The 27,017-nt window shown below is 39.6% G+C and overlaps 1 protein-coding gene across 3 annotated transcripts; it reads right to left on the minus strand.

Moving 5' to 3' along the window:
• On the minus strand, positions 1–26,779 carry SMC2 (structural maintenance of chromosomes 2). 3 transcript variants are annotated; one of them, XM_061631748.1, is made up of 26 exons: positions 26,645–26,779; positions 24,644–24,807; positions 23,124–23,335; positions 21,264–21,413; positions 20,940–21,062; positions 19,452–19,490; positions 19,237–19,347; positions 18,905–18,949; positions 17,711–17,944; positions 17,008–17,157; positions 16,320–16,553; positions 14,780–14,939; positions 13,685–13,802; positions 13,255–13,393; positions 12,694–12,813; positions 11,928–12,132; positions 11,417–11,552; positions 10,829–10,953; positions 9,739–9,932; positions 8,682–8,825; positions 8,031–8,225; positions 6,503–6,703; positions 5,022–5,138; positions 4,595–4,755; positions 3,668–3,815; positions 1–469 (listed from the first exon to the last, which is right to left on the minus strand). In XM_061631748.1, the coding sequence occupies exons 3-26, from the start codon at positions 23,289–23,291 to the stop codon at positions 290–292; spliced, it is 3,597 nt and encodes a 1,198-aa protein (XP_061487732.1). In that variant the 5' UTR covers positions 23,292–23,335; positions 24,644–24,807; positions 26,645–26,779; the 3' UTR covers positions 1–289. The 3 variants fall into 3 exon arrangements, with proteins under 3 accessions (XP_061487732.1, XP_061487725.1, XP_061487741.1); XM_061631741.1 differs by lacking the exon at positions 24,644–24,807; XM_061631757.1 differs by lacking the exons at positions 24,644–24,807; positions 26,645–26,779 and adding an exon at positions 26,528–26,635.
• Positions 26,780–27,017: the final 238 nt, after the last annotated feature.

The following is a 27,017-nucleotide window of genomic DNA, read 5'->3' on the forward strand; positions in this document are numbered from 1 at the left end:
TTTGAATGTAAAGTATTTTTAATCTAATTATGTATTACAAGTTTTATTTTACTGAATTTTTAGCTGCCTTGATGGACTGCCAGGATAATGTATGTGTGTATATATCAATAAAATGGAACAAGACTCAGTCTGAGAGCTGCAGAAAGTTTAAGTAGCCTAATCGTCATCTAAGAAGAAATATGAAATATCACTACTTAGTGTAAGGCATATAATGGTCTATAGTTTCAAATTTAAAAAGATTATCCAGACTATTGTGGGTGCAGTAGAAGTATGCTTTTCAAGCATCTACCTATGTTCTTTGCCTCTTTTCCTTCATTTTAGTTTTTTCAGCTCTTGGCTGTGCTGCCCCACTGTTTCCATTCTGAGCCTGAGTATATCGTGCCACAGTAGAAACACCATCTACAAACTTAGTTTTGTACAGCACATTTGCATTGTTGAACATGCCATCCTTCAGTGATACCACAATGAACTAGAAACAGAAAAAACACAATGTTAAGCATACATGTGAAACACCATCCTAACTGCTGTCCCCTCATAAGCAGATGAAATGTAAAAACAGTTAACTGAAAAATCATTTTACCTGGCTATCAGTTTTGAGGTTGCTAAAAAAAATTGGGAGAAGCAAACACAACTAACAGATGATTTTAATTTAGACTTATTAGATAAGAACACAGATTGCTTTAAAATGGCATTGTGCCCAGGGGTGTTAGTCATCCAGAGCCCCAAGGGGTCTTAGACTCTTTATTTTTTTGGGAGCAAGGTCTCTATGGTTTGTGTCCTTTCCTGCTGACTGGAAGCAATCAGAGTGAAAGAAGACTCTTCACAATAACTAACACACTCCCCTTAGTATGACAACCAAGAAGGGAAACTCAGCAAAGGAAGTTCTTTCCAGCATCTTAGTACGTGCCCAGAAAACAGTAGATCTTGCTGAAAGGCAACACATGGAAATCTGCATTGATCATTGCAGCGCATCACTAAGGGGAAGTACTCCAAACAATGTGAAATACTAAGAGCTCATTTTATTGGATAATCTTAGAAGGGCTGTGAGGGAACATGGTGTCACTATTATGAAGGGATCCTGCACTTCTGAATTTGCCCTTACACTACTGAATCTCAACCAGGGCTGTAGAGTCGGAAGCCATTTTGGGTGGAGTCCGAGTTGGACAGTAGAAAAATAGAGTCGAAGGTTTGGCGTACCGACTCCACAGCCCTGATCTCAACTAAAAATGAGTTTTCTTGTTTGTGTTTCATTAATAAAATGAACTACTCTGACTGGAAGCATCACTGGAATTATGCAACAAGGGATTTAGCTGTTTGAAAAAAGATATGGGGCCATTCTCCTTGAAATAAAGACATCTGCTAAGGACATCAGATGTGAAATGTTGTAATTATGCTGTCTAGTAACCAGAACTCAGTGGAGTGACAAGATGAGAAAAGGAATTTAAACTTCTAACAAATGAAGGAACACCTGTCTTGACCAGCCTGTGAACAAAACAAGTTTTATTTAGTATTTATTGCATTTACATGCCACCTTTCCTACAAGGAGCTCAAAGTGATGTACATGGTTTTCCCACTCCTGATTTTATCCTTAAAACAACCCTTGTGAGGTAGGTTAGGCTGAGAGACAGTGACAGTGGCCCAAGGTCACCCAGTGAGCTTCATGGCTGAATGGGGATTTGAACCCTGGTCTCCCAGGTCCTAGTCCAACCATTACACAACACTGGCTGTCTCAAGCTGTCCTATTACAAAGTGACAGGGTGGTGGATTGGGTGAAGAGATGAGATCATAGAATAGTAGAGTTGGAAGGGGCCTGTAAGGCCATCGAGTCCAACCCCCTGCTCAATGCAGGAATCCAAATCAAAGCATTCCTGACAGATGGCTGTCCAGCTGCCTCTTGAATGCCTCCAGTGTCGGAGAGCCCACTACCTCTCTAGGTAATTGGTTCCATTGTCGTATGGCTCTAACAGTTAGGAAGTTTTTCCTGATGTCCAGTTGAAATCTGGCTTCCTGCATCTTGAACCCATTATTCCGTGTCCTACACTCTGGGACGATTGAGAAGAGATCCCGGCCCTCCTCTATGAGACAACCTTTTATGTACTTGAACAGTGCTATCATATGTCCCCTCAGTCTTCTCTTCTCCAAGCTAAACATGCCCAGTTTTTTCAGTCTCTCCACATAGGGCTTTGTTTCCAGTCCCCTGATCATCTTTGTTGCCCTCCTCTGAACCCGTTCCAGTTTGTCTGCATCCTTCTTGAAGTGCGGAGACCAGAACTGGACACAGTATTCAAGATGAGGCCTAACCAGTGCTGAATAGAGGGGAACTAGTACTTCACGCGATTTAGAAACTATACTTGTTAATGCAGCCTAATATAGCATTTGCCTTTTTTGCAGCCACATCACACTGTTGGCTCATATTCAGCTTGTGATCAACGACAATTCCAAGATCCTTCTCACCTGTCGTACTGTTGAGCCAATTATCCCCCACCTTATAACTGTGCATTTGGTTTCTTTTTCCTAAGTGTAGAACTTTGCATTTATCCCTGTTGAATTTCATTCTGTTGTTTTCAGCCCAATGCTCCAGCCTATCAAGGTCCCTTTGAATTTTGTTTGTCTTCCATGGTATTAGCTATGCTCCCCCCCCAATTTTGTATCATCTGCAAATCTGATAAAGATTGCTAGGAGGCAGATATGGGAACTCATTTTCGGTGCTTTCTTTCCAAAATGCCAACTTCTCTGTATCTGTGGCCACCAGGTGGTCCAGGACAATGGGATGCATTTAAGGCTACAGATGCAGTCAAAACTAAGCATCAAAGAGTCTTGGGGTATTTTCACTTGCTCAGATGCACTCTCTCTCAAGAATGAATATATAAAATATGGATATTGAGGAAAAAAATGTAAACAGTAGGGTCAGTCATCAAAAAAGTATAGTTTGTCCAATTTGATTCAAACAAAAACAATTTGCGATAATATAGCTCAGCTAGGATGATTGTGTAAATAACCACCTAAAGTTTTTCTGTCATGTCATTCCCTCTAAATAGCAAACTTGGATGGTAAAGTGCCTCTTAGTTTGGAAGTGAAAACATGACAACCCAAAAGTAAGGTAGTGGTTTCTACATGTTTAGAGGCCAGATATATGTTTGTAAATTTAAGAAATGTTGTGGTGTTAATTGCACAAGGGGGGGGGGAGTAGGAGGCATTGTCCATCTCAAGTCCTTGACGCCTAGTATGAAGCCTCCTGGAAAGCAAAAAGGGAGTGGACGTGTGCTGCAAGATTTAAAAAAACCCTCCTCTTCCTGCACCCCCCTGAGCTATAAAATGCTCAGATTCAGGGCTTGAGGCCACTCCTAAACCTGAGCTCTCTAGCACTATTTTAAAAAGTGTCTTTTTCTCCTTTCCACTTCCTGAACCTACTTCCCCCAAAGAAGCCAGAACAGCATCCACTACAAGGCTCCTGTACGAGACCTCTTGCTGATACACAATAACACGGTGGGAAGCCCCACTTATTACTCCTACTTTAAAAAGAATGAGCAACTGAAGCAGAGATGACATGCCCCCAAACATCTAAACTGACACATGGCAAGAGGTAGGACTGGAACACTGCCAAGATTTAGAAATGCTGGCAGGAGATTCTCTCTATGAATTATATTCATTGTTGCTAGCATCTTACTTGGGAATGTCTGAAGTGCGTCCGAAGCATCTGCCCAATATTCTGGGTGTGTGATAGATCAAGGGCTGCATCTACCTCATCCAGGATGTAAATTGGAGCAGGCTTGAAGAGAAGCATGGCTAAGATCAAAGACAAAGCCACAAGAGACCTAAAATGCAAGAACAAAAAACAGAAAGGACCTGACACACACAAGTTTTAGAGGTGGATATTTGTACTCCTATCTTAAATAATTGGACAAAGTTTCTAGTTTTCTGAAAAAGAAATATTTCTTGAGGGGAACAATCACAATAGTTCAAGATTAATATAAGTGACACAGCTAGGCCTTGATCATTTTAAGTTGAAACAACATCCTCATGTAAACCCCAAGACCTCTCTTGGGTATATAAAAGATCAGTTTGGATGGAGGATGGATTATGATTTTAATACAGGTGCAGACTGTGCACATGCTTTCAGTGATCCTGGTAACCAGAGCAGCGCCTTTAAAAATTTTTTTTACTACAATTTAAAAAAGAAAGTGGTACAAGTCCAGTTCCCCACAGCTACCCAGTGAGTATGAGCTAAGGTTTCAACCTGGAATGTATGCTGTTAGCAAATATGTACATCCTCTCTCTACTTCTCCAAATTAGGGATGGAAAAAGAAAAAAAGAAGAGTCAGCAGCCCTGAGATCACCTAATCACAGACTCCAGTAAGAGTGTAGATTTCAAAGTGGATCCATATATTAGTTCAGGAAGTATGGATCGGGAGCTCATTTACCTAGAGAAGGTCAGTATTCAGATTATTACATAGAATAATACATAGCAAAAACCATGGATCTCCCTGCAAGTGGGGGGGAAATGAGAAGGGGGGAACAGAAAGCAAGTTTAACAGTGCTTTGTCTTTGATTTTGTACTACATCTGGACTTGTTAACCTTTAAATATTCACTAACCTTTGGCCCCCACTTAATTCAGTTAAGTTTTCCTTCCAGGTGTTTCCCAGTGCAACTTTGAACTCCAGACCATCTAGGACAGTTTGACCTTCCGGAGGAGACAGCATAGCATTGGCCCCTGGCAGAAGCATTGAGAAAATTGAGCCAAAGTCTTTGTTTACCTAGAAAATTGAACATACCTGTCATATTTCCAGTTCTTTTGAATAAGACTTTTGAATAATGGATTTTGACCTGAATGATTACTTCATTTCAAACATATAAAGCAATTCAATAGGTGACAAAGGGGTTTTTTGCCATTTATTTTGTTTCATGGGATATATTTAAATGAACAAAAGTGGTGTATTCTGGTCAATTCATCAAAAAAGGCTGCTGAAATTAAGTGTATTCTTGAGTCCATGTACAAGTTTCCAAAGCTAAGGAAACCTACCTTTTGCCAGGCAATATTTAAAGCTTCATTTTTCTTTTGGTCAAGCTCCACAATTGTTGCAAGAATTTTACACTTGTCATTCTCAACAATTCTTTTCTTCTTCATCAAATCATTGTACTAGAAAGAGACAAGTTGAAAATCATGTGACCTGGCATGAGGCAGGTTAGGCTTCAGAGATGGCAGTTTTGCTTTATTTTTTGGGGGGGGTGTGTGTGTGAATAATTACATCAAAGCAAGGTAAAGAAGAAGATGCTTGCAAAGTCAGGAACTCTAGTATTTTATGGAGTTGTTTGCATTTATTTAATAACATAAGGAATATCTTGCTGGATCAGGCCAAAAGCCCATCTAGTTCAGCAGCCTGAACTCAGTGACCAGCCAAATGCCTATAGGACACCCACAAGCAGGGTCCATGTGCAACAGCACTCTCTCCACTTGTGACTCCAAGCAACTGATAACAGTGGAGGTAGAACATATTTGGTGGTGTGGAAGAATCATAGTAGAGTTGGAAGGGGCCTATAAGGCCATCAAGTCCAACCCCCTGCTCAATGCAGGAATCCAAATCAAAGCATTCCTGACAGATGGCTGTCCAGCTGCCTCTTGAATGCCTCCAGTGTCAGAGAGCCCACTACCTCTCTAGGTAATTGGTTCCATTGTCGTATGGCTCTAACAGTTAGGAAGTTTTTCCTGATGCCCAGTCGAAATCTGGCTTCCTGCAACTTGAGCCCATTATTCGGTGTCCTGCACTCTGGGACGATCGAGAAGAGATCCCGGCCCTCCTCTGTGTGACAACCTTTCATGTACTTGAACAGTGCTATCATACCTCCCCTCAGTCTTCTCTTCTCCAAGCTAAACATGCCCAGTTCTTTCAGTCTCTCCACATAGGGCTTTGTTTCCAGTCCCCTGATCATTCTTGTTGCCCTCCTCTGAACCTGTTCCAGTTTGTCTGCATCTTTCTTACAGTGCGGAGACCAGAACTGGATGCAGTACTCAACATGAGGCCTAACCTGTGCTGAATAGAGGGGAACTAATACTTGAACCAATGCTACAGCAGTTTTAATGCTAGACTGATGGTTCAGAAAAAAGGGGGGATTTTTAAGTTTTTTTTAAAAAGCACACCTATGTAAAAGCTAAGTACCCCTCTGTCTGTGCTGCCTTTCTTGATGTCACTTGCTGAATATCATAGAAGCCCTTCCTTGGCAGTGGTGTCATAGCCTCCCTAAATGCCATTGATTTCACTTTTTCATATCATATGGGCTGGTCATTCTGGCACCTGAGGGCTTTGGGCAGCTGGGTAAAAGCCTTATAACTGTTATACCCCATGATCAAGAAGAAAAGTGAAGTACTTTCGCCTGCATATGCATCTAAAGCCATTTAGTTTGCTGTTCGCTATTCAAACATGCAGCTTCCACATTAGAGCAGTGCAATGCAGGATGTGGTGTGGCTGCGTCCACAGTTGAGGAGTGGAGTAAGAGCAACTTAACTCTTTCTTCAGCCTCTGAAAGCATGTTCATAGCTCTCATATTGACATTCCTGCCCAGCTTCTCTTTCTTTTCCTGCAGTATCTTCAGCCTTTGGCCTGCTTCTTTTGGACTGTTAGTTTTGAAATCATAAGCTGTGTTTGGCTGGCCAAAAAGGTGCTTCTCTGAAGCTATCCATTCATAGTCATTCAGCATTTTGGCAACCTGTATTTTGGTTAAAATAAAACAAAAAAGGAAGAAAGAAACCAGTTGAGAACATTTGTAAAGTCGTAGCCATGCACAATTCCAAACTGGGGCACACTATTGTGGAGGTCTACTGAGGAATCTGAAAACTTTAATCAGGGATAACAAATACCAAGTGAATTTCCATTACAGCTTCCTCTAGAAAATGAACAAGTTTCAAAACGCCCTCAGCTTTTGATATCTTGGCATTGCCCCCGTCCTCTTTTTTGCTCATTTATGTGATGTTGCTGCTCTTCTGTTTTCTGGGGTGCACAAGAAGATCTGAAGTATGATATCAAATAAAAATCAAGCACGCTCATTGGATGGACGATAGCACCATCCCAAGGGAGGGAGCAAAGAGATGCAGAGAATTCCTTCATGAGGTGTGCATGAGAGCAAAACAGGAGTAGGTGAATCCCTGAGGCATCATCACTGCACAGAAAGCAAAGCCCCATCCATGGGTCCTGACTGTGTAGTCTGAAGGAAGGACAGGACAGCTGAAAAAACATTAAGAGTGTGTGTGCAAATTGTGTGAAATTTATTATTACTTTTATATCCCTTCTTTCCTCCAAGGAGTTCAAGGTGGTTTACAGAGTTTTCCACTCCCCATTTTATCCTCATAACAACCCTGTGAGGTAGGTTACTCTGAGAGTCTGTGACTGTCGGAAGGGAAGGGAAGGGCCGTAGCTCAGTGGTAGAGCTCTGCGTTGCATGAAGAAAGTCCCAGGTTCAATCTCAGGCATCTCTAGGTAGGGCTGGGAGAGACTCCCTGCCTGAAACACTGGAGAGCTGCTGCCCGTCAGCATGGATAATATCGGGCTAGATGGGCCAATGATTCTGACTCAGTACAAGGCACCCTCCTATGTCACCCAGTGAGCTTCATTAATGAGTGGGTCCTAGGCTGTTCGTCTGACCACTATACCACACTAGCTCCCTAATTACAATCTAGATTTAAAAAATGTACTCCAGATTTTTAAAAGTTGTGGAGAACACTGGAAAAGCATAATTAAAGCTCATCATTAAGACTGTATCACATATTTAGTATGAAAATGCAAGTTTATCTTGCAAGGCAAAAGAAGAGGCAATCTATGTTAGAGACATTTATTTTGGGGGTATTAATCTTGCATTTGCATGTTGAATTACAGTAGTACCAACTTTAATAGATAAAGACTAACTGTGGTAATCCCTTAGAAAGCATCTCTGTCCACGATATGCGTATTTTTAATCCAAACACAATGCTGTTCAGTTAAAAATATCAGAAGTAGGAATCTTAATCACTGTTGAGGAAGCAGATATAATGTTAGCATACCTTTGCAGAAGCATCAGAAGCCTCCCGCTTGTGTTTGCTGATATTGTGTTCTAGCTCTTTAATTTTAAGTTGTGATTTGTTATTTTGTTCTTTATGTTTTACAGCCTCTGCAGATTTGGCTTTAATTTCTTTATCTTGGGCCATCACCACTGCTTTTTGCTTAGTCAGTTCCTCTTGAGCGTTCTTTACAGATTCCTGAACAGCAAATAAGACAATTGTCTTTCCACACATTGCGATTAAATGAGGGATGGGGAATATTTCAAATGTTAAGTTTTAATATTTTAAAAAAGTAAAACAAAATGTATCCACATATAACGTAGCTATAGAATATGGATCAGCAACCAGCAGCTTCTGGGCAAAATCTAGTCCCTTGCTAGGCAAGTCCCCCTCAGGTGTGGACCAAGAATCAAAACTGAATGGTGTGTGACTTCAAATGGCAAAAATGAGACTTGCTGGCAAGGTACTTTAGGAGATGATGTTTGGGCATTGGCTCATCATCCCCTCTTTTATTAAAGCAGCACTCCAGAAAAAAAAAAACAAGTTGCCAGCCAACAGTATCTAACATCCTAAAAAACTGTTAGTTGAAAGTTCAAGACAAGATGACATTTTGGATAAAAAAGAAACAAGTACTTTTTAATAATTCAGACTTACCTTGTTCTTTGCTACCTCGGCTGAAATAACCTCAATCTGCTCTTGGAATGATTTTATAGCTTCATTCACAGCCTCAGTCTGTTGTTTATAAGAATTTTGTTCCTGTTTTAGCACTTCAAGTTCCAACACTAGTGCTTCAGCCTCCTGAACAAAACAAGAAAAAGAACCCACACACCTATTCAGGTTGAAATCCTATGCAGTTACCTGGGAGTATGCCCTTTTGAACTTAGTGGAACGTGCTTCCGAGAAAGCGTTCACAGGATTGTGCTGCATGGGTGATATTTATTTGGATTTACTCTAATGGAATGGTCCAGTTCAGACTTCACCATAAAACCACAGTTCATAGCAATGGGAACAAGCCACAGGGAGCCTTGGGCTCACACGTTCCTTCTCTGGAACAGCTGCAAGGGGAAGATCAGAAGCTTTCCATTTTTGATTAATCCCAGCTTAGCATTACATCTGAATCCTATGTGATTAAGAATATATATATATATATTGCAGATTTAACCAGGAAAAAAAAATATCAACATAAACATTTTAATAATAATAATTAGTAGTAGTAATATCTGAGTTAAGAATCTCAGCTAAGGTTTGTTGAAACAAGCCAGCTTCATACGCTGGTTTTAAGCTGGTTTATTTTAAACAAGCCATAGATAAACTCTTAACCAGTTTGTCAGGTTTGAACAAAAACAGCTACCTATGGATAATCAAAAACAGAAGTGAAAGCTTCTCATCTCCTCCTTGCTGCCATGTCAGAAAAAGGGAAAAGAGGGAGCACACAAGCCCAAGGCTCACTGCAGCTTGTTTCCATCATGATAAATCATAGTTTATGATACCCAAGTCAGCTAAATAAGTTATCATCTGAAGATTGCTTTATCTTTAACTAGTAAATTCCTCAAGAGACAACAGAAGCACTGAGGTAAAGCTAGTGTGCCTCTTCAACCATAAACAGCTAAGTACTTTCTCAAATTATGTAGTTTAGGGACAATCATGAATTTCAACTAACTTTACTGATGACCCTATTTCAATCTTTTTACATTGCTATTAGAAGTTTAACCTGCTCCTTTTCTTTCATCTTTTTGCTGGAAGCATCAGCCTTTTTTTTGGCCCCATCTAGCTTCTGCTGGGCACTTTTCAATTCTTTTTCCCTTTCTGCGTCAGCATTTTTCATTTTGTTTTCCAAGACTTTGAGTTTTTCCTCTGCTTTCTTCTGAACTTCTTTTGTTTTCTTCAAGGTCTCCTCACTTTCCTCTGAAAAGGAACAGACTACTAATCACAGATTTGTATGCAGAAAGAGTCTACAGCAATTCTACTCTAAGCAAAATATCCCCCCCCCAAAAAAACACACACAAAAGCTTGTGGCTGGAATGAAATGTTCATTTTGTAAAAGGACAATATATTTGGAAAGGAAAGTTAGGTTCTATTATCTTTAGAACGATAAACCAATTAATACTGTACAACAATCAGTATTCTTGAAATCATTTTCAAAAGATGACATAGTGTATATAATTTTGCTATTTACATTCACATGTGTCTTTTTAAAGTAGTATCCAGCTCCTGCTGTATGGCAATCAGGGCAATAGTGGGAGAAGCCCATATCTTCAGTTGTGAGACACTTGCCAGCAGGTGGAAATGTATAATACAGATGTGTGGCTCTTCAGTGATCAGTATCACCCTGCACAGGTAGGTATTATTAGCCTGCACTACATATTCAAAAGCCATGTGCCTGAAATGTGCAGTTTGGGCTGTAACAGCCTTACAATGCCTGCTGACAAGGACTCATGCTCATCCTGCCCAGGTTTCATGACCATGTACTATCTTCAGCCCATGCACTGCTACTGTGCATGGCAATCACAAGTGACTCAAAGTAGAATTCCCTTTGCAGAAAGCTACAGGAGATTCAGGAGGATGATTCTCCTCTGGGGAGTGGGGGAGAGAAATAGTATGTAAAAACCCCAAAATTTAATCACAGTCAGCAAAGAGAGACAAAGTTACCAAACTAACACTTGGATTTGATTTAATTGTCTAATTAACTATCATTTTAAACATGTTCTGTTATTGCCCTCCCTAAGCAACTGGTTTGCAAACTTCAACCCAAAATAACAGTACACAAAGCCAGTTAAAATCTGCTATGGTTGTCTTCTCACCAATTGTACTTTTCAGTGTATTCAGTTCTTCCTGGTGTCTGTAATAGGAACTTTGCTGCAGCTTGGTTTGCAATAGCTCAGCTTCTTCAGATTTAATTTCCCATTGCTGCTTCAGCTGACGATACCTTAACAGATATAAACACGTACAAATATTTTTCAGTGTTTCTCTCAAACATTTTATATATAGGTACCTTTAAAAGCAGTTGGACTGGATATCAGTACTATTTTCTAATCGTGCTTTTTAAAAATTGCATTTGCATCCTGTGGTGTACAAAACCCTACCTCTCCCCATATATCAAATTTAGATTAAAAAAAAATAAGCATAACAAGTGTCTGGTGATAATTTTGTGTTTCAGGTGCTACACAAAGTTAGCCAACTGTGTTCTTTAGTTGATGTGGAGACATCTTCAAGAAAAAAAAATCTATAGGAATATAAGCTTTAACACATCTTTTCTATTAAATCTAAAAAAGAACACCCAGCTCTTCCTGCAAATTACTACATTATGAAATATTCATACTGCTTTAAATAAGGTGAATTTCCCATCTACTCCAAGTTTATATACAAAGCAAATCAGTGCCAATGCTTACTTTTCAACAGTCCCCTGTAGACTTGCTAGTTCTTTTCCTATAAGTTGTAGTTCAGCCTCCTTTGCTTTCAGTTGCTCCTGAACATTTTTCACTTCTTGAAGCTTGGACAAAACTGACTCAGATTGTGACCGTGCACCTGGCAAATGAAAGAAGAAAGACTGAAATAGGTGCTTGAATGAGGACCAATTAATACAAATACTATTCAGTGACTCCACAGCTATGTATGTGAATCTGATTGCTTGAAAAGCATCGTCTTTGGAACAACGCTAGGTGACATGCAAGGTCACTTTTGTAGGGTCAGATCTGTTATGGCTGTGTCACATATGTCCCTGAGTGATCTACATGTATGAACATGCTTGTAGACTATAACAGAGGGTTTCAACCAGAAATGTGACCTTCAGCAAGCAGATAGATGACACCAAGTTCAGGATAGCAAAAAATGTCAGTGATTTGTCTTAAATATAATAGAAAGGCATAACATGTACAATATGAAACAATGGATTACAATTACCTCCACTCAATGTACCCTGAGGATCAAAGGTATCTCCACCAAGTGTGACCGTTTTTGTCATTATCCTTTTATCAAATGTAACTCTCTTGGCATTGTCCATGTTATTGCAAACCAGCGTGCCGCCAAAGACATATTCCATAGCCTTTTGAATTTCAGATTCATATCCCACCAGACTAAGAGCCAGATGGACATTGTCTTCACCAACCTCATGTTCAAAAGAAAAAGAATTAACACTGCACAAACAGAAGGAGAGAAAATGGCACTAGGAAGAGCCAGATTCAAGGACTCGCTCTTCATCATTCACACTAGGTGGAACAGAGCTGCTACTCTAGCATCCTGGCAGGTGGGTCACTTAGGAGGGAAAGGGGAGTTCTGTATGGTGCAAATGCACCGGTGGTGTTCATCTAGCATTCCTACTGGTGCTTCTGTTTAAATCACTATAAAGGAACAGATACGTTAGGAGAATTAGGGCACCTGTCCCATGATTTCTCACCAACCCACTGTTCAGATCTATGAAGTATAGTTGATGAATGACCAGTAATGATGAGTAACCCATACTCAAGATTAACTGTTGTAAGACACTTGCACAGCCTGTAAGAGAAGGATTGGGTATATGCAGAAAACGGAACTGCAAAATATATAATAAGAAAATAAATGAGGATGTAGATAGCGTTTGTGTGTATGCGTGTGCGCGAGAATGATTGAGCCCAACAAGTATACTTTTTTTTTTTAAAAAAAGCAAAATTATGTTAAGAATAAAGCATACCAACGTTTTGGCCACTTCGATAGGTTCTTTACCAACACACCTCGCAGAGATTTTGTTCAATGGAATAATGGTGTAGCGACGCCTCAGTTCACCCTTTTCTAGCAGTTTTTTCCCAGTAACCTAATATAGGGGGGAGGAAAAAAATCGTATCTACATGCTCATCCATTTAGCTCACAGCTGGTGTTGCTAATGACAGAATGTAGCAGTAATATTATAACTTCTGAACAGTTAAAAGCTTCATAGTTTAAATTCCTAAGGGCTAAGCAACACGTGGCCTATGTATCCATCTGTATGAAGATTACATGTTAGCTTTAGCTATGCGTGTCAGACTTAACAAGGAATAAACAGAAGGCACATTACATTTTTAGGGTGTACAACTAAAATTGGAGTGTGTGAATGAGACAGACCCATTTCAAACGGGCATCATGCAAGAACACTTATGAGAGGTAGGACTGGCTACAGCTTTCTGTCCAAATTAGGGGTTCCTGCTACATTATGCATGGAAAGGTCCTAACAGGCTGCATATTTAACTTTTAATAAAATCCTATTGAGAAAACATACCTCTGTATCTACCACAACGTTGTAGAGCCGACCCCCAGCAACTACTTCTAGTGCAGTTGCGGTAGAGACATCTTTCACAGTAATTAGAGACGCCACGAGCCCTTTCACATGGTCTGGATTCCACTTTTTTTCTGGATCCCTTAAAATAAATGACACTCGTCAGTAGTAATTCAGCTGCTGCTAAATAATATCAATCAATTCATGTGTATTGCTTAAAACCACACAATATAAGACAACAGAAGAGGAAACAGACATAATACAACAACTGTGATTAGAAATAAAAAGAATTAAGCATAAATATAGTACCTTGCCACAGTAACAGCTTCCAAACCGAAGCACAAAAATCCTACCCAAGGTCAGAATATTTCTTCTCACCTTCAGTGTTTCAGAATAAGACATTTTAATGGAACAGACTATTCTGTAGCTTTACCTGTATTCAAAGCGTAGATTGGGGAACTTGCTCATTAAAACTTCATAGGACTCCCTCAAGTGGTTAACCATACGAGACAATTCCCTTTGTTTTTCTAAAAGGGTTTCTTCTTTTTTGTCTAGAACCACCAATAAATAAGAACCCATTGTTTAAAAACAAACTCAGAACGAAGCTGTTAAAACCCTCATGCTGACTTTTGGGGTCCATTTTGACCCCAGGTGCACTTTTCACTGTGTAATTTACACATTAGACCTACCGGGATGTCCTTCTAGGACATTGTCACAAACTATCACCCTTACCAATTCCCCAAATTTTACCAGTTAGCATTTAAAATTTTCCTTCTGGAAACAAACAAAAAACACTAGTATCCAAATATACCCCAGCAAAAGGCCCTGGGAGCAAATTGTGTTGTTTACTCAATGTGCATGGGGAAGGGGCCAGTTCCTCTGAATGTGTTTTTTGGCTCAACATTCTTTGATATTGTCAAGCACACTTGTGCTGACAACACAGAAAACAATCTTCTCTGTGGAATAAAGTTACCCCATCCTTCCATTGGAAATCTCATTGGGGCACAAATATTCCCCAAATACACAAAATTTGTGTGTATTTTTTGCCAGCTTTCCATGAAATACACAACTCCTATAGAACCCATGTAATATATAGCAGCCAAAATGTGTGAAACTGGTAGCAACATTGATTTAAGTGTCACAAATTACTAGGATGCAATTTAAACATGGACACAAGACATAGGTAGAGCATTCACCCATGTCCCCCATGACTTCAGTCTCATTTTAAATGTATGTGCCAATTCATATGCATGCAGCATTATCGTGCCTGCACTCTACTTTTGGTTCATGCCTTGTTCAGCTTGGGCCATATCATTCACAAATAAACTGCTATCTGTGTGGTTAATGTACCTCAAATATGCATGAGAAGAAAAAGCCCCCCCTTCCCATGTTGAATTTTACAAGTTATTCTGTGCTATCCCCTTTCTCAAGAGTCTTCTACACATGGACTACTACTTTCACACCTTTGTAAGTTCTTTCCTCATACAGCACTCCCAACTGTTTTCAACATTCAAACAACTAAGCACACCTTCATAGTTGAGCATCTTCATTTCATTTTCTAGTTTTACTTTCTGCTTTTTAACAGCTTCAAAAGCATCTTGATCCTTCTTGTAGCTAGTATCCATTTTTTTTACTTCAGCTTGTTTGGTCTTTAGCTCTTGTTGAGCATGTTTCAGCTTCATCTGAGCCTGCAAAGAAAATTCAGGACAAGTCTAGGAAACTGATTTGTGTGTACTCATCTCCCCACGCCACACACAATTAGCATAAATTTATTATTCAGACTCTCTTACACTGGAATCAGTAAACATAGGCTGCAATCATATACAGTAGGGCCCTGCTTGTCGGCATTTCGCTAATATGGAGGTTTTCAATTACAGTAGGGCCCCACTCATACGGCACTTGTTCCACTTTTTTTGGTGTTTTTCAGCATGACATGCTCTGAGAAGGGCGTCCGGTGCCATTTTATTGTCGGTGTTCTACTTTTCAGTGATTTTCGCTTTTCGGGGGAGTCTGGAACCTAACCTGCCGTATGAGTGGGGCCCTACTGTACACACTTTATTCAGAAGTAAGCATCAGAAGAAAAGCATTCCATTGGCATTATAATCCACTGAACAAGCAATTGTTTCATTGTATTATTACAAAGGATAATGATAAAATGCAATCATAGGCCTAGAGTGAATGAAGAATAGAGATAAGACAATATATTTGTTCAATAAGGCAACTTTCTTTACAGTGGAATATGAAACATTTGAAAAATTTAACACTATTGTAACAGCACATGAAGGAAGTCTGATGAGTATTTCTGCCTTCTGCAACAGCGTGCCCATCTAGTTCTTTTAAGAAGAAATTCAGCACTGACATTGCTTTCCAAAACGGAAAAGGGTATTTTTCGAAGCGAGTTAAACTTTGAGGAAAATGTCATAGGAATAGGAAAATGCCTTATATAGAATCAGACCATTGGCCCATCTTGCTCAGTATTGTCTACATTGACTGGCAGTGCCTCTCCAGGATTTCAGACAGTATTCTCTATCAGCCTTATCTGGAGATGCCAAGAGTTGAACATGTGATTTTCTGCATGCAAAGCAGATGCTCTGCCACTAAGCTATTGCCCACATATGTTACTAACACACTAGCGGATATATTTCCAAAGGGAGCTCTTCCTTTGCTTCTTCAGCCTGGAATGCTTCTCTCTATTGTCTCTTGTGCTTTTATGGACAAGTCTCTGCCTTCCTAAGCTGCAATCCTTTGTTAAGTTGCACATGCTGCAAGAAATTTGTTACAGAGCAATCATAGGAAGCTGGCCGAAGGGGTGCCAGCAGAAGAGGACCTAGCGGAAAGCTCCGCAGCGTCCATTTCCCGTTTGGGAGCTGCCGGGCCTGCGGAACATTAGCTCTGCCAGGAGCTGTATGCATGAACGAAAAAGAAAAAGTTGGCTCTCACAAATACACAAGTCTCTGCCTTTGTAAGTTATAATCCTTTGTAAGTTGCACATGCTGCTAGAAATATATTAGCCTTTAAAATGACAAAGGATTTTGTATTTGCATCTTCTTCAAAGAAGAGATTCTTACTTGTTTAGCTTCTGTTTCTGCTTTGCTTATATCATTCTTGCAAGCAATCATTTGTCCAACAAGAGTAGCATCTTCCCCATCTTCACTACTGGACAGACCAGCAGACACAGCACTGAAGTGCTGCTGTGCAGCAGCCAAAGCCTCCGTCTCTTTCTTATTTGCTTCCTGAAGAGTACTCAGTGCATCAGTTATCTTCTTTACCTCCTCTTCCTTTGAGACTAAAGCTTTACAGTCCTACAAGAAAATACACTTTTAAATACAAATTGTATGCAGACAGAAGCCCACAAAACTGACTCCAGCAAAACAAGTCCAGCAAACATTTTTAACAGCATTTCCCCTACCAAATCCATAGCACTGCCCCTCTTTTTCAAAGCACCTACGCATGTATACTCAGAAGTCAGTCCCACCAGTTTAAATGCAACATTGTGAGTGTTCACAGAACAAGAGCCTTAAAAGGAAAGTACCACTGAACATGCCTAAGACTGCACTGTTTGATTTCCAACCTTGTGGTCTCCCTCGGTAAAACATGGTACCTGTAATTGTGGAGCAGTCCTAGCTCCCTAAAGTTCCCTTTACAAATGTTGTATTTCTACAAGAGAAGTATTTTGTATGTATTACATAACTCTTCAGGTATAAACATATCAGGAACACACATGGGAATAGGAGGGAAAAGGTTTTCTTTGCTTACCTCTTCCATGCATTTAACCAGCTCTTTATGCTTTTTTTCTTCACTTCGCAAGTTTTGCTTTTTGATGTCAAGGGTACTTTGCCCTTTGGTATGCTTTCTCTGAGCTTCCGCAAAAGCGTCTTCTAGCGAATGAAGAACCCCACCAAATTCCTGCAAATATTTTTAAGATCCATCTTTAATAAAAGTGTTTTGTGTTATTTGCAAGTGTGCCTGGAGAAGTGTTATGCCCACCTCTTTCTAAAACGTTTCACTAGTGTGGAGAGAAGAGATACTGCCAGAAAGTGGAAAGGAATGGGAAAATAACAGTTTGGGAAAAATAGCTAACTTTTGTTATGCAAGAGTCACCAAATGCCCATCCCCCTAGGAAATGAAATTAAAAAAGAAGTGTCTTATTTGTTAATAGCAGCATTGCCTTTGTCTCTGTGCCAGCTATATAACTAAGATCCCTCTGGAAGTTTTTATTTTGCAGTCACTACTGTATACTGACCTATAACAGAGGAGTTATACAGTTAAAAGAAACCTGCACCATGTGGTTAACTGTTATCCCTTCTAATGAACTAAGGCAACTTTCAAATTATACAGAATGAACACTGAATATTATGTACTTCACACAAAGGAACTCTGTGTTTAATTGAAAGACAAAAATGATTCTTATTTCTTGTATTGGGCTCATTTCAAAAAAACACAGTTCAACTGGTCTTACTTTATCCCTTTTCTTTTCCATTTCGGCTATTTCTATGCCAAGTTCCTTCACTTTCTTCTCATTCTCAGTCATCTCCTCCTGAAGTTTTGCAATATCGCCTTCCATTTCCTTTAGCACATCAGCAGCATGTGTCTTGGTTTCTTCAGCTAGCACAAATTGATACGCAACATACAGGCGACTCAGATGATCTATCTCTCGCATGACCTTTTGGTATTCCAAATATGAAGATCGCTCCTGCACAGGATAACCGGTAAAATAGGCTATCATTCAGAGCTGTGATAAAACAATGTGATAAGACTATAAAGCATGGGCAACAATACTTAAACAAAACTAATGAATTTGTACTTTTCAATGAAAATTACTAGACCCTCAGAATATATTCCTCCAGTCTAAGTTGGGTATATCAGAATTCCAGGGGAAAGCAAGAGTAATGAAACACATACACAGAAACCGTTTTGTACAGGAAGAAACATAAGTGATTCAATGTCTGGGTTAAAAAGATATTTGCAAGCTATTTTTAAAAATATATATATGAATGCCACTCTTCACCAAAATTGGTTCTTGTGAGGTTTACACAAAATATCAAAACAATAAAATCACATCTTTGCAACTTTCTCTGCATTCTCTTATCACAACCAGTGTTCACTGCAAAAAGAGGTTTTCCACATCATCTCCACATGCCCACCTGCAGTTTTACTCCAGTGAATCTGCTGCACTGCCCTGCTCTCTGCACAAAGGCACTCAACACATCCATGCCTATAGCAATTAAAACATATGAAGAATTCTTTTTTAACATAAGGTATTCTTATGCATTCACCTGAATACAGAAACTCTTAAACTGTGGATGGGGACACCAAATGCTCTTAGAAACCATTCACAGACCTCCACGCTAATTGTGTGACAATCTAAAGAGAAGCCCACACCCCTGCTCCCATCTATGGCTTAAGACTGTGCATGTTCTGACAAACAACTTAACACACCTATAGTGAAATTCTCATCCAAATTAACTAGTCAGTTTTCTCAGCAAAGTACAGCTTAACTTCACTTCACGTTCTGAAATGAAGCAAAAAAACTTCGGGCTGCAGTTCTAAACACATGTGCCTGAGAGTAACTGAACAAAGTGGATCTTACTTTTGAGTAAACATGCCTAGGATTGCAATGTAAAACTTTTTTTTTAGTTTAAATAGGAAGTACCTCTTTCAGCTTCTGCAATGTGGGTGTGATTTCTTCCTCTAAAATCTGTAAACAAAATAAAGAATAAAGTTAATTTTGAATTTCCCAAATGTGTCTCCATCCTACTTTCAGCAGACGACTTAACTGTGATGGACATTGAGGAAAAATTCAATTAAAAATGGAAGGGTAAATAAAACAAGGAACAAGTAAGTCACTAAGATAAGGGGTGAGGTGGAAAGCACCAGCACTAAAGTACATTTATTCCTCTTAATCAACAGCTATCCAGTTCTGAAAAGCAAAAGTATAACTAATACAGAACCAAAGAAAATTGATTAATTATAAAAATCATGTACCGTGCAAATTTCTTTAAGCTTCGCCTCTTTTTTCTCAATGGTTTTCTGGGCAGCTATTTTCTTGCATTCATACATCCTAGTGCCAGCAGCTTCCTCAATCATAGCCAAAATCTAGAACAAAAAAAAAATTGCAACCTCAGCCAATATAAAGAAGCAATTCCAAAAAGTATAAAGGATATAACAAATAAGGGAAAAAACACTTCTAACATATTTACCTCTGGAGGCTTCATATTGAGAACTTTGGTAATTCGTCCCTAAAGGAGAAGCAAAACCAGTCATTAATATTTGATATACTTTTAAATATTGTTTTTATTACTTATTTAGTACCATCTAAATATACAGCAGACTTTTATCAATTGTACTCAAGTTGTGTCAGACAGCCACTGACTTGAAACTAGCAAACACTAGGGCAGATCTCTGGGGTGTGGGGGGAGAGGATGTGCAAAGATATAGGCAAAAATAGGATTCTGAACCAAGTAGTGTTGTCACCTGTCCTCACTAGAGTCGAGATCTGGGTGGACCAAATATCCCTGGTAGAGGACCTCCATTGAACCATTAATGCACGGGTCACCTATGTAGTTCCTGTGGGCGCATGTAGTCCTTCCTTGGCATCCTCAGGTTCACATGCCCTGCTGAAATTAGGCTTAAAAGAAGCTTTCCTTAGCTAAGGCTTTCCCGAAGCTTAATTTGCCATGTAGGAATGATTGGGGGGGGGGATCCAAGTGGTCCCACAAGAGTTTCTCTGGGTTGCAAATACCTGTATGCCCAAACAGGTTGGGTATTTCTACTAAAAGGTTTGTGGAGGTGACCTAACTCTCGCTGCCTCATGATCTCAAAGAGACCCACTCTTTGTTCTTGTGTTTCTTCTGCAGCTTTTGAAGAGGGTCAGAGTGATCTGTTCTTTTTCTTCTAATGTAGAGTTGGGATTAGATCCCCATTCACATATCTTTGAACAAGCATGAATCAACCATGAACAAGAATTACTGCACTACTCATGAAACAGTTGACTGGCTGGATCCTGGATTGAATGGGGGCAAAAGCTAGAATGAGTTTCGAATGAGAGGACAAACAGCAAAGAAGCATTTGTATTAAATAGAGGTTTAATCTCAAATAAAATATTAAGGATTTGAGTTTAGTATCTTTGTTGTCAAATCCTTGCATTCATTTCTGAAATAAACTTGATCTCAAAATTGTCAACCAAGCTACATTTGATAGTTTTTCTTGTTTATCTGGCAATAAACAGAATACCAGCCATCTACAAACAACATGCTTTTCAAATATCTTCTAGTCAATAATGCTCAATTCTCTCGGCACAAAGCCTTGTTTCAAGACAATAAGTAGTTTTATGTGCAGTTACAGCTACTATGATACTATAGTAGGTGCACATTCAGAACTACTGCTTATTCAAATAGCTCAGCTTCATGCATATTTATTTGCAAGTCCAGCTAATTCCAATAGCTAAATATATTAAGATCTGAAGGCCGTGGCTTAAAGAGCAAAGTATTCTTACAGAACAAAGGCTGCTCTTTGACAGCATTCAAAGCTTAGATTCACTGCATTTTTAATAGTAAACTAAAAGGTGAATAGGTGCAGTACACAGTTTAAAAATGTCCCTGCCTGCAAACTTATTGTCTAAAATAACCAATACAATAAGTGGAGAAAAAGAGAAAAAGCATATCAGATTTATAAAGATATATACCTACCTGCATAATAAGAAAGTGAGGATTATTGACGTTCAGTCCAACAGAGCAGAAGAGATCCTGTACTCTAGTATTGTTTGCGTTCACACCATTGATTAGATACTTATTCCTGCCTCCAATCACCACCTTGAGAAGGAAGAAACAAGGGCCCATTATATATCATAGCTTTTTTTGTAGTCTGATGTTACAGTACTTAGGCAAGTAAAGTACTTGGCATGTGCAGCTAGATGCGCCAAAATAAAGGATTTCAGAATATACTGGTCTATTTACAGTTCTGTTAAAATATATAAAATACTTAGAAACTCATAGAATCCATCAGTAGCTCACCTGCCTTGTGACTGTTATCTCATCATGATTCTCAAATCCTAGGGGACTCTGCTTCTTGTCAAAATTATCAAAGGTGATTGATACTGTAGCCTTAGTAATCCCAGCCTGGCCATTTTTGTAAACAAGATCTTGCAGGTTGGAAGCTCGCACCTGAAAGATATTAAAAGACCAATAAATTTCCTATTTATTGCAGTGGAAAACAAATGGGCATGCTTAAGCTTTAGGGCTGTGTCTAACAGTAACTTCAGCTAGCAGTTTTAACTTTATTAACATGCTATGATTCTTCATACATTTAGGCTTCAATACAGTACACGCTTACCTGGAAGTAAGTACCATTGAACCCAGTGGAGCTTACGTCTGAGTAGACATGAACTGGATTGCAGCTTCAGTTGGGAGTTGAATGTTTTGCCCATCAGTCACCATGATTTACAAGTATGATGAGAAAAACACATTTTTAAGATGTAGTTGAGATGGATGACAATAAACATTAAATTTTTAAAGGGTCATTCTCAAGATGCAGTTTGTGGGAAGCTTAATGTATAGCTCAAAAGAACTTCGCTAAAATTGCTTAGCATTGTGAAGTCACTGCAATCACATAATTTCAATAAAAAGATTTGTCTCCACTACCACAATGAGTCGGAATTCCAAAAATTAGATGCAGCAGGAAATTACTTCTCCCTGTGCTGCAACCGTAGTTTTACTAGAGAAAAGAATTCAGCCTATATTTGTACAGTTTTGAGAGGTCTATAAACAATCTGAATTGCCCTAAGGCCAAATTAGAATTGAGTTTTAGGTTCTGTCAGCCAGCTCATAGGCAAACATTCAGGACAAGGTTCAATAGGTGGTGCTGCAGCAGCATATGACCTGCCAGAACAGACTTGTAGCCATAATTATAATTATAACCAGTAAAAAAATCTATTTTTAGTTGGGTCCTTAATCTGTCTTTAGAACACAACACCCTTGTCATTTTGCTCGCCTTTTAACAGACTGCACTGTCACCAGGGCTGTGGAGTCGGTACGCCAAACCCTCGACTCCGACTCCTCTATTTTTCTACTGTCCGACTCTGACTCCACCCAAAATTGCTTCCAACTCCACAGCCCTGGAAAGCACTGTAAATGTCTTTTTAAATTGGAAGCTCTTGTAGGAGCATTTTTATCGCTGCCTGAATATGCGCTGATCTTGGCATCACAGCATTTGACTTCATCGGGGTTCTGTGTCATACACTGACACACAAAATGTTTTCCATCTTGAGTTATGGTGAAATGCTCAAATACAGCTAACTTCATGGGAAGCTTCTTTGACACTGTGAATTTATATTTTAAACATTTTGTCAATCAAAATTTATTTTGAAGTCGGAGTCGGTACATTTCTACCGTCTCCGACTCCACCCAAAATTGCTTCCGACTCCAACTCCACAGCCCTGACTGTCACGGTAGAGCATCTGCTTTGCATGCAGCAAGTCTCAGGTTCAATCTCCAGCCTATCCATGTAGGGTTGGGAGAGACTCCCTGCCTGAAATCCTAGCAAGCCACTGCCAGTTAGTGTAGAAAATACTGAACTAAATGGACCAATGATCTGACATGGTGTAAGTTATATATTTCTATGTGGTATGTGAACATATAACATCCTTATTTATATAAGGAAGCCTTCCTTCCTCAATGCTATCAATGGGACTAATCGCTTTATACTAATCACATATTAGCGTTGAGAATTCTGTATCTAATCAGAAGAATGACTAAGATAGTCTAGCATTTGTTTTCGATTTCACTATAGAACACGTTAGGCTAACCATAAAACAAGACCTGACTACTAACAGAGGGAAGTGCTGCTTGTACTACATGTCTGAGGCATATACTCACCTGTGATAGATTGGTGATGCCCAATAAGAAACAGATGGAGTCCAGGATGTTTGACTTGCCACTCCCATTTAAGCCAGTAATGGCATTGAATAGTGGATCAAAGTCATTAACTTCTGTCCTTTGAGCATAAGACTTAAACCCCTCAAGGACAATTGATTTGATATACATTTCAATTGATGTTCCTGGAAATTCCAAGTAAGCCTACTTGCAACCTGTGAAATAATATGTTTGATTCATAATTCTGTGGGCTACAAGCATATATACTTCCCAAAACTCATTGGGCGCAATCCAGCAAATGATAGACCTCACAAATATTGCAATCACGTCCCTGGGACTTACTTGACAATAATGTTGCGTGAGAGATCAACACCTACGACTGATAGCAACAAAATGAGATTTAGGTTGCAATCTTATAAGCACTTACCTGGAAGCAAGCACCATCAAGCTCAATGTGCCTTATTTCAGAGTAGTCATGCACAGGATTGCACTGTCAATCACAGCACGGTGGCTAGATGCAACAGGGCAGGACTCATGCACTTTTAACAGTTGTGTAGAAGAGGGAACTTATCTCTTCTGCACAACTATTAAAAGTGCAGGAGCTCTTTCCTCTTTTGCATCTAGTCACTATAACAATCACAATTCAAGTCCCCATTGATTTTATGGTTAGGAGACTGGGAATGTTGCCTCTGCACTGCATCCTAATTGCAACTAACATTTGCTGGATTGTAACTAGAGAGAACATATGTCATTAAATGTGAAGTCAAAAGTATACATTTCCCAAAGACATGCTATAAGAAATGCACAATCGTGCAGAATGCAACACTATTACAATTACTCAGGATTATACTCCCAACAGTAATAATGACAATTCTATAACCCTCTAGAAGCTTTTAGCCAATTAATATGCCTGTTCTCCTGTTTTTAGAAGACAGGTAAGAATTGTGTCACTTTTAGGGCTTTTATAAACTGATAGAAGATGAACCAAGAAATCAGGAGCTTGAAGATGAATCAAAGAATCAACTGAGAGATAGCTAGTTAATTGGGAATGGTTTTGTAGTATTTATTAATGTTGCTGCCATTTTAACTTTAGGTATCATATGTGTTAGAACTATAATTCACTTTGATAGAGAACCTGATCAAGGCAGTAGATTTAAACTTTCATATTCCTGTTATAGTGAGTACTTGTCACATTGTTATTAAAGAGAAGTATGTTAATTTTGACAGTAATTAAATTAGAATTGGAATGAATATAATTCATTATAAGAATCAGCACACTGGGGAGCTAACATATTATTTTGTATTTTTAATTAAAGTGGTATAACTTTAATTATTAAAATAATGCAAAAAGGATTCAGTTAGGTAAACAAGGTCAGAAATTAACAGTGTCTTATGCATATCTCATTTAATTCACTGGAACTTACTCCCAGGTAAGACTACACCCCAAGGGACATTAGCAAAAAAACTCACACACACACATACATACACACACAATAAGTTGCATGCTTTGAAAAGAATCTTACTTTTAAGCATCTGTGACTGGCAATGCTGGATCCTTAAGCAGGAAACAATACTATGTCCAACCTATGACCCTTGAGCTGTTGTTGGACCACAGCTCTCATCAGTTCCTACCAGCAAAGCCAATGTTCAGGGTTGATGGGATTGCACACCAATGGGATTGCAACACCTAGAATTAGGAGTGAGCAGTGAAGTGGCCAAGTTTGCTGACGACACTAAATTGTTCAGGGTTGTTAAAACAAAAAGGGATTGTGAAGAGCTCCAAAAAGATCTCTCCAAACTGAGTGAATGGGCGGAAAAATGGCAAATACAATTCAATATAAACAAGTGTAAAATTATGCATATTGGAGCAAAAAAATCTGAATTTCACATATACGCTCATGGGGTCTGAACTGGCGGTGACCGACCAGGAGAGAGACCTCGGGGTTGTAGTGGACAGCACGATGAAAATGTCGACCCAGTGTGCGGCAGCTGTGAAAAAGGCAAATTCCATGCTAGCGATAATTAGGAAAGGTATTGAAAATAAAACAGCCAATATCATAATGCCGTTGTATAAATCTATGGTGCGGCCGCATTTGGAATACTGTGTACAGTTCTGGTCGCCTCATCTCAAAAAGGATATTATAGAGTTGGAAAATGTTCAGAGGAGGGCAACCAGAATGATCAGGGGGATGGAGCGACTCCCTTACGAGGAAAGGTTGCAGCATTTGGGGCTTTTTAGTTTAGAGAAAAGGCGGGTCAGAGGAGACATGATAGAAGTGTATAAAATTATGCATGGCATTGAGAAAGTGGAGAGAAAAGTTCTTCTCCCTCTCTCATAATACTAGAACTCGTGGACATTCAAAGAAGCTGAATGTTGGAAGATTCAGGACAGACAAAAGGAAGTACTTCTTTACTCAGCGCATAGTTAAACTATGGAATTTGCTCCCACAAGATGCAGTAATGGCCACCAGCTTGGACGGCTTTAAAAGAAGATTAGACAAATTCATGGAGGACAGGGCTATCAATGGCTATTAGCTGTGATGGCTGTGCTGTGCCACCCTAGTCAGAGGCAGCATGCTTCTGAAAACCAGTTGCCAGAAGCCTCAGGAGGGGAGAGTGTTCTTGCACTCGGGTCCTGCTTGCGGGCTTCCCCCAGGCACCTGGTTAGCCACTGTGAGAACAGGATGCTGGACTAGATGGGCCACTGGCCTGATCCAGCAGGCTCTTCTTATGTTCTTAACACTCAGACGGCCACAGGTTCACCACCTCTGTCCTAAGGCACAAAGCACAGAGTCCAACACTGGGATAGGAGCAAGATAGCTTTGAATGTGGGGAAAAAACTCAGTTTCAAATCCCTACTCGGTCATGTCATTTTCAGTTGTGGCACTCACAGCGTCTTCTCCCCAGAGAAGCTTACTTGTCACCTGGGCAAAGGCCTTTTTGTTTTCCCAAGCTTTTAACATCCAATATATATTTCCAGTGATGTTTCGAATTGAAGAATGACATATAAATGCTTTTAAAAAAATATTAAAAAGAAAACAAAAACACACAGATGAAATCTCACAGGATTATTGTGAAAACAAAATAGGCTAATTCTATCTGTACACCTGAAAGGAAAAGCAGCATGCAGACACAGCATAAGTGATACTTTTCAAATCATTAAAAAGTAAACTTGTTCTAACTTCACAACATAAGGTACTCTCACAAACAATTCCCTGATGAAACTGATAATGATAGAGAATGAGCACTCAGTGTGTTTGAATGACACTGGATTAGCCCACGAAAACGTTCATCCCAATAACAGCACAGTGCCAGGCGTTTGTTTATTCAGAAACAAACCCCATTTTAACCAAGCGGTTTAGGTAAGCGTGCATAAGATTGCAGCCTCCCAACATCTATATGCTTACTCAAAAGTATGCCCCACTGATGTCACAGAAACTATTGGCAACAAAGATTTGGACGAAAGGACGGGGAAAGCCCTCATGGTGAAAAAAGAAACCTCCGCCTATCCAGCGGAATCCTACCCGAATTCCTGAATGACCAGCCACCGTTTTGCAACTTCCTTCTTCTCGGTCCTTTACTTAAATTTCGGCGCGAGCAAAGGGGTCCTTCCTTTCCTCTCTCGCAACGCTTCATTCAAAGCTGCCCTGCTCATTGCCTGATTATTTTTGTGTTTGAAGAAAGAGATCGAGAGGAGTAACGGGGCGGAGACTAAGGCCTCTGACGTCATCAGCGTGCCGCGTTTCCTATAAAATGGTGTGGCTCGGAAACAGGCGTTTTTTACTTGTGGGAAAGGGGAGTTGTGGTTAAGAGCTAGAAGCTTATAGGCAGTGCAATAGCTTTGTAGGTTTGACTGAAATTAGATACTAAATGATCTAAACATTATTCATAACCCTA

The sequence above is a fragment of the Rhineura floridana genome, chromosome 1 (genome assembly GCF_030035675.1).
Source record: "Rhineura floridana isolate rRhiFlo1 chromosome 1, rRhiFlo1.hap2, whole genome shotgun sequence".
Classification (NCBI taxonomy): Eukaryota; Metazoa; Chordata; class Lepidosauria; order Squamata; family Rhineuridae; genus Rhineura; species Rhineura floridana.

Coding starts and splice junctions, on each gene's coding strand:
- SMC2 (XM_061631741.1), bottom strand. CDS start 23,291: ATGTATATCAAATCAATTGTCCTTGAGGGGTTTAAGTCTTATGCTCAA. Junction 12,814..13,254: donor ACGTTGTGGTAGATACAGAG/GTATGTTTTCTC, acceptor CCCCTATATTAG/GTTACTGGGAAAAAACTGCT. Junction 12,133..12,693: donor TCGAAGTGGCCAAAACGTTG/GTATGCTTTATT, acceptor TTTGAACATGAG/GTTGGTGAAGACAATGTCCA.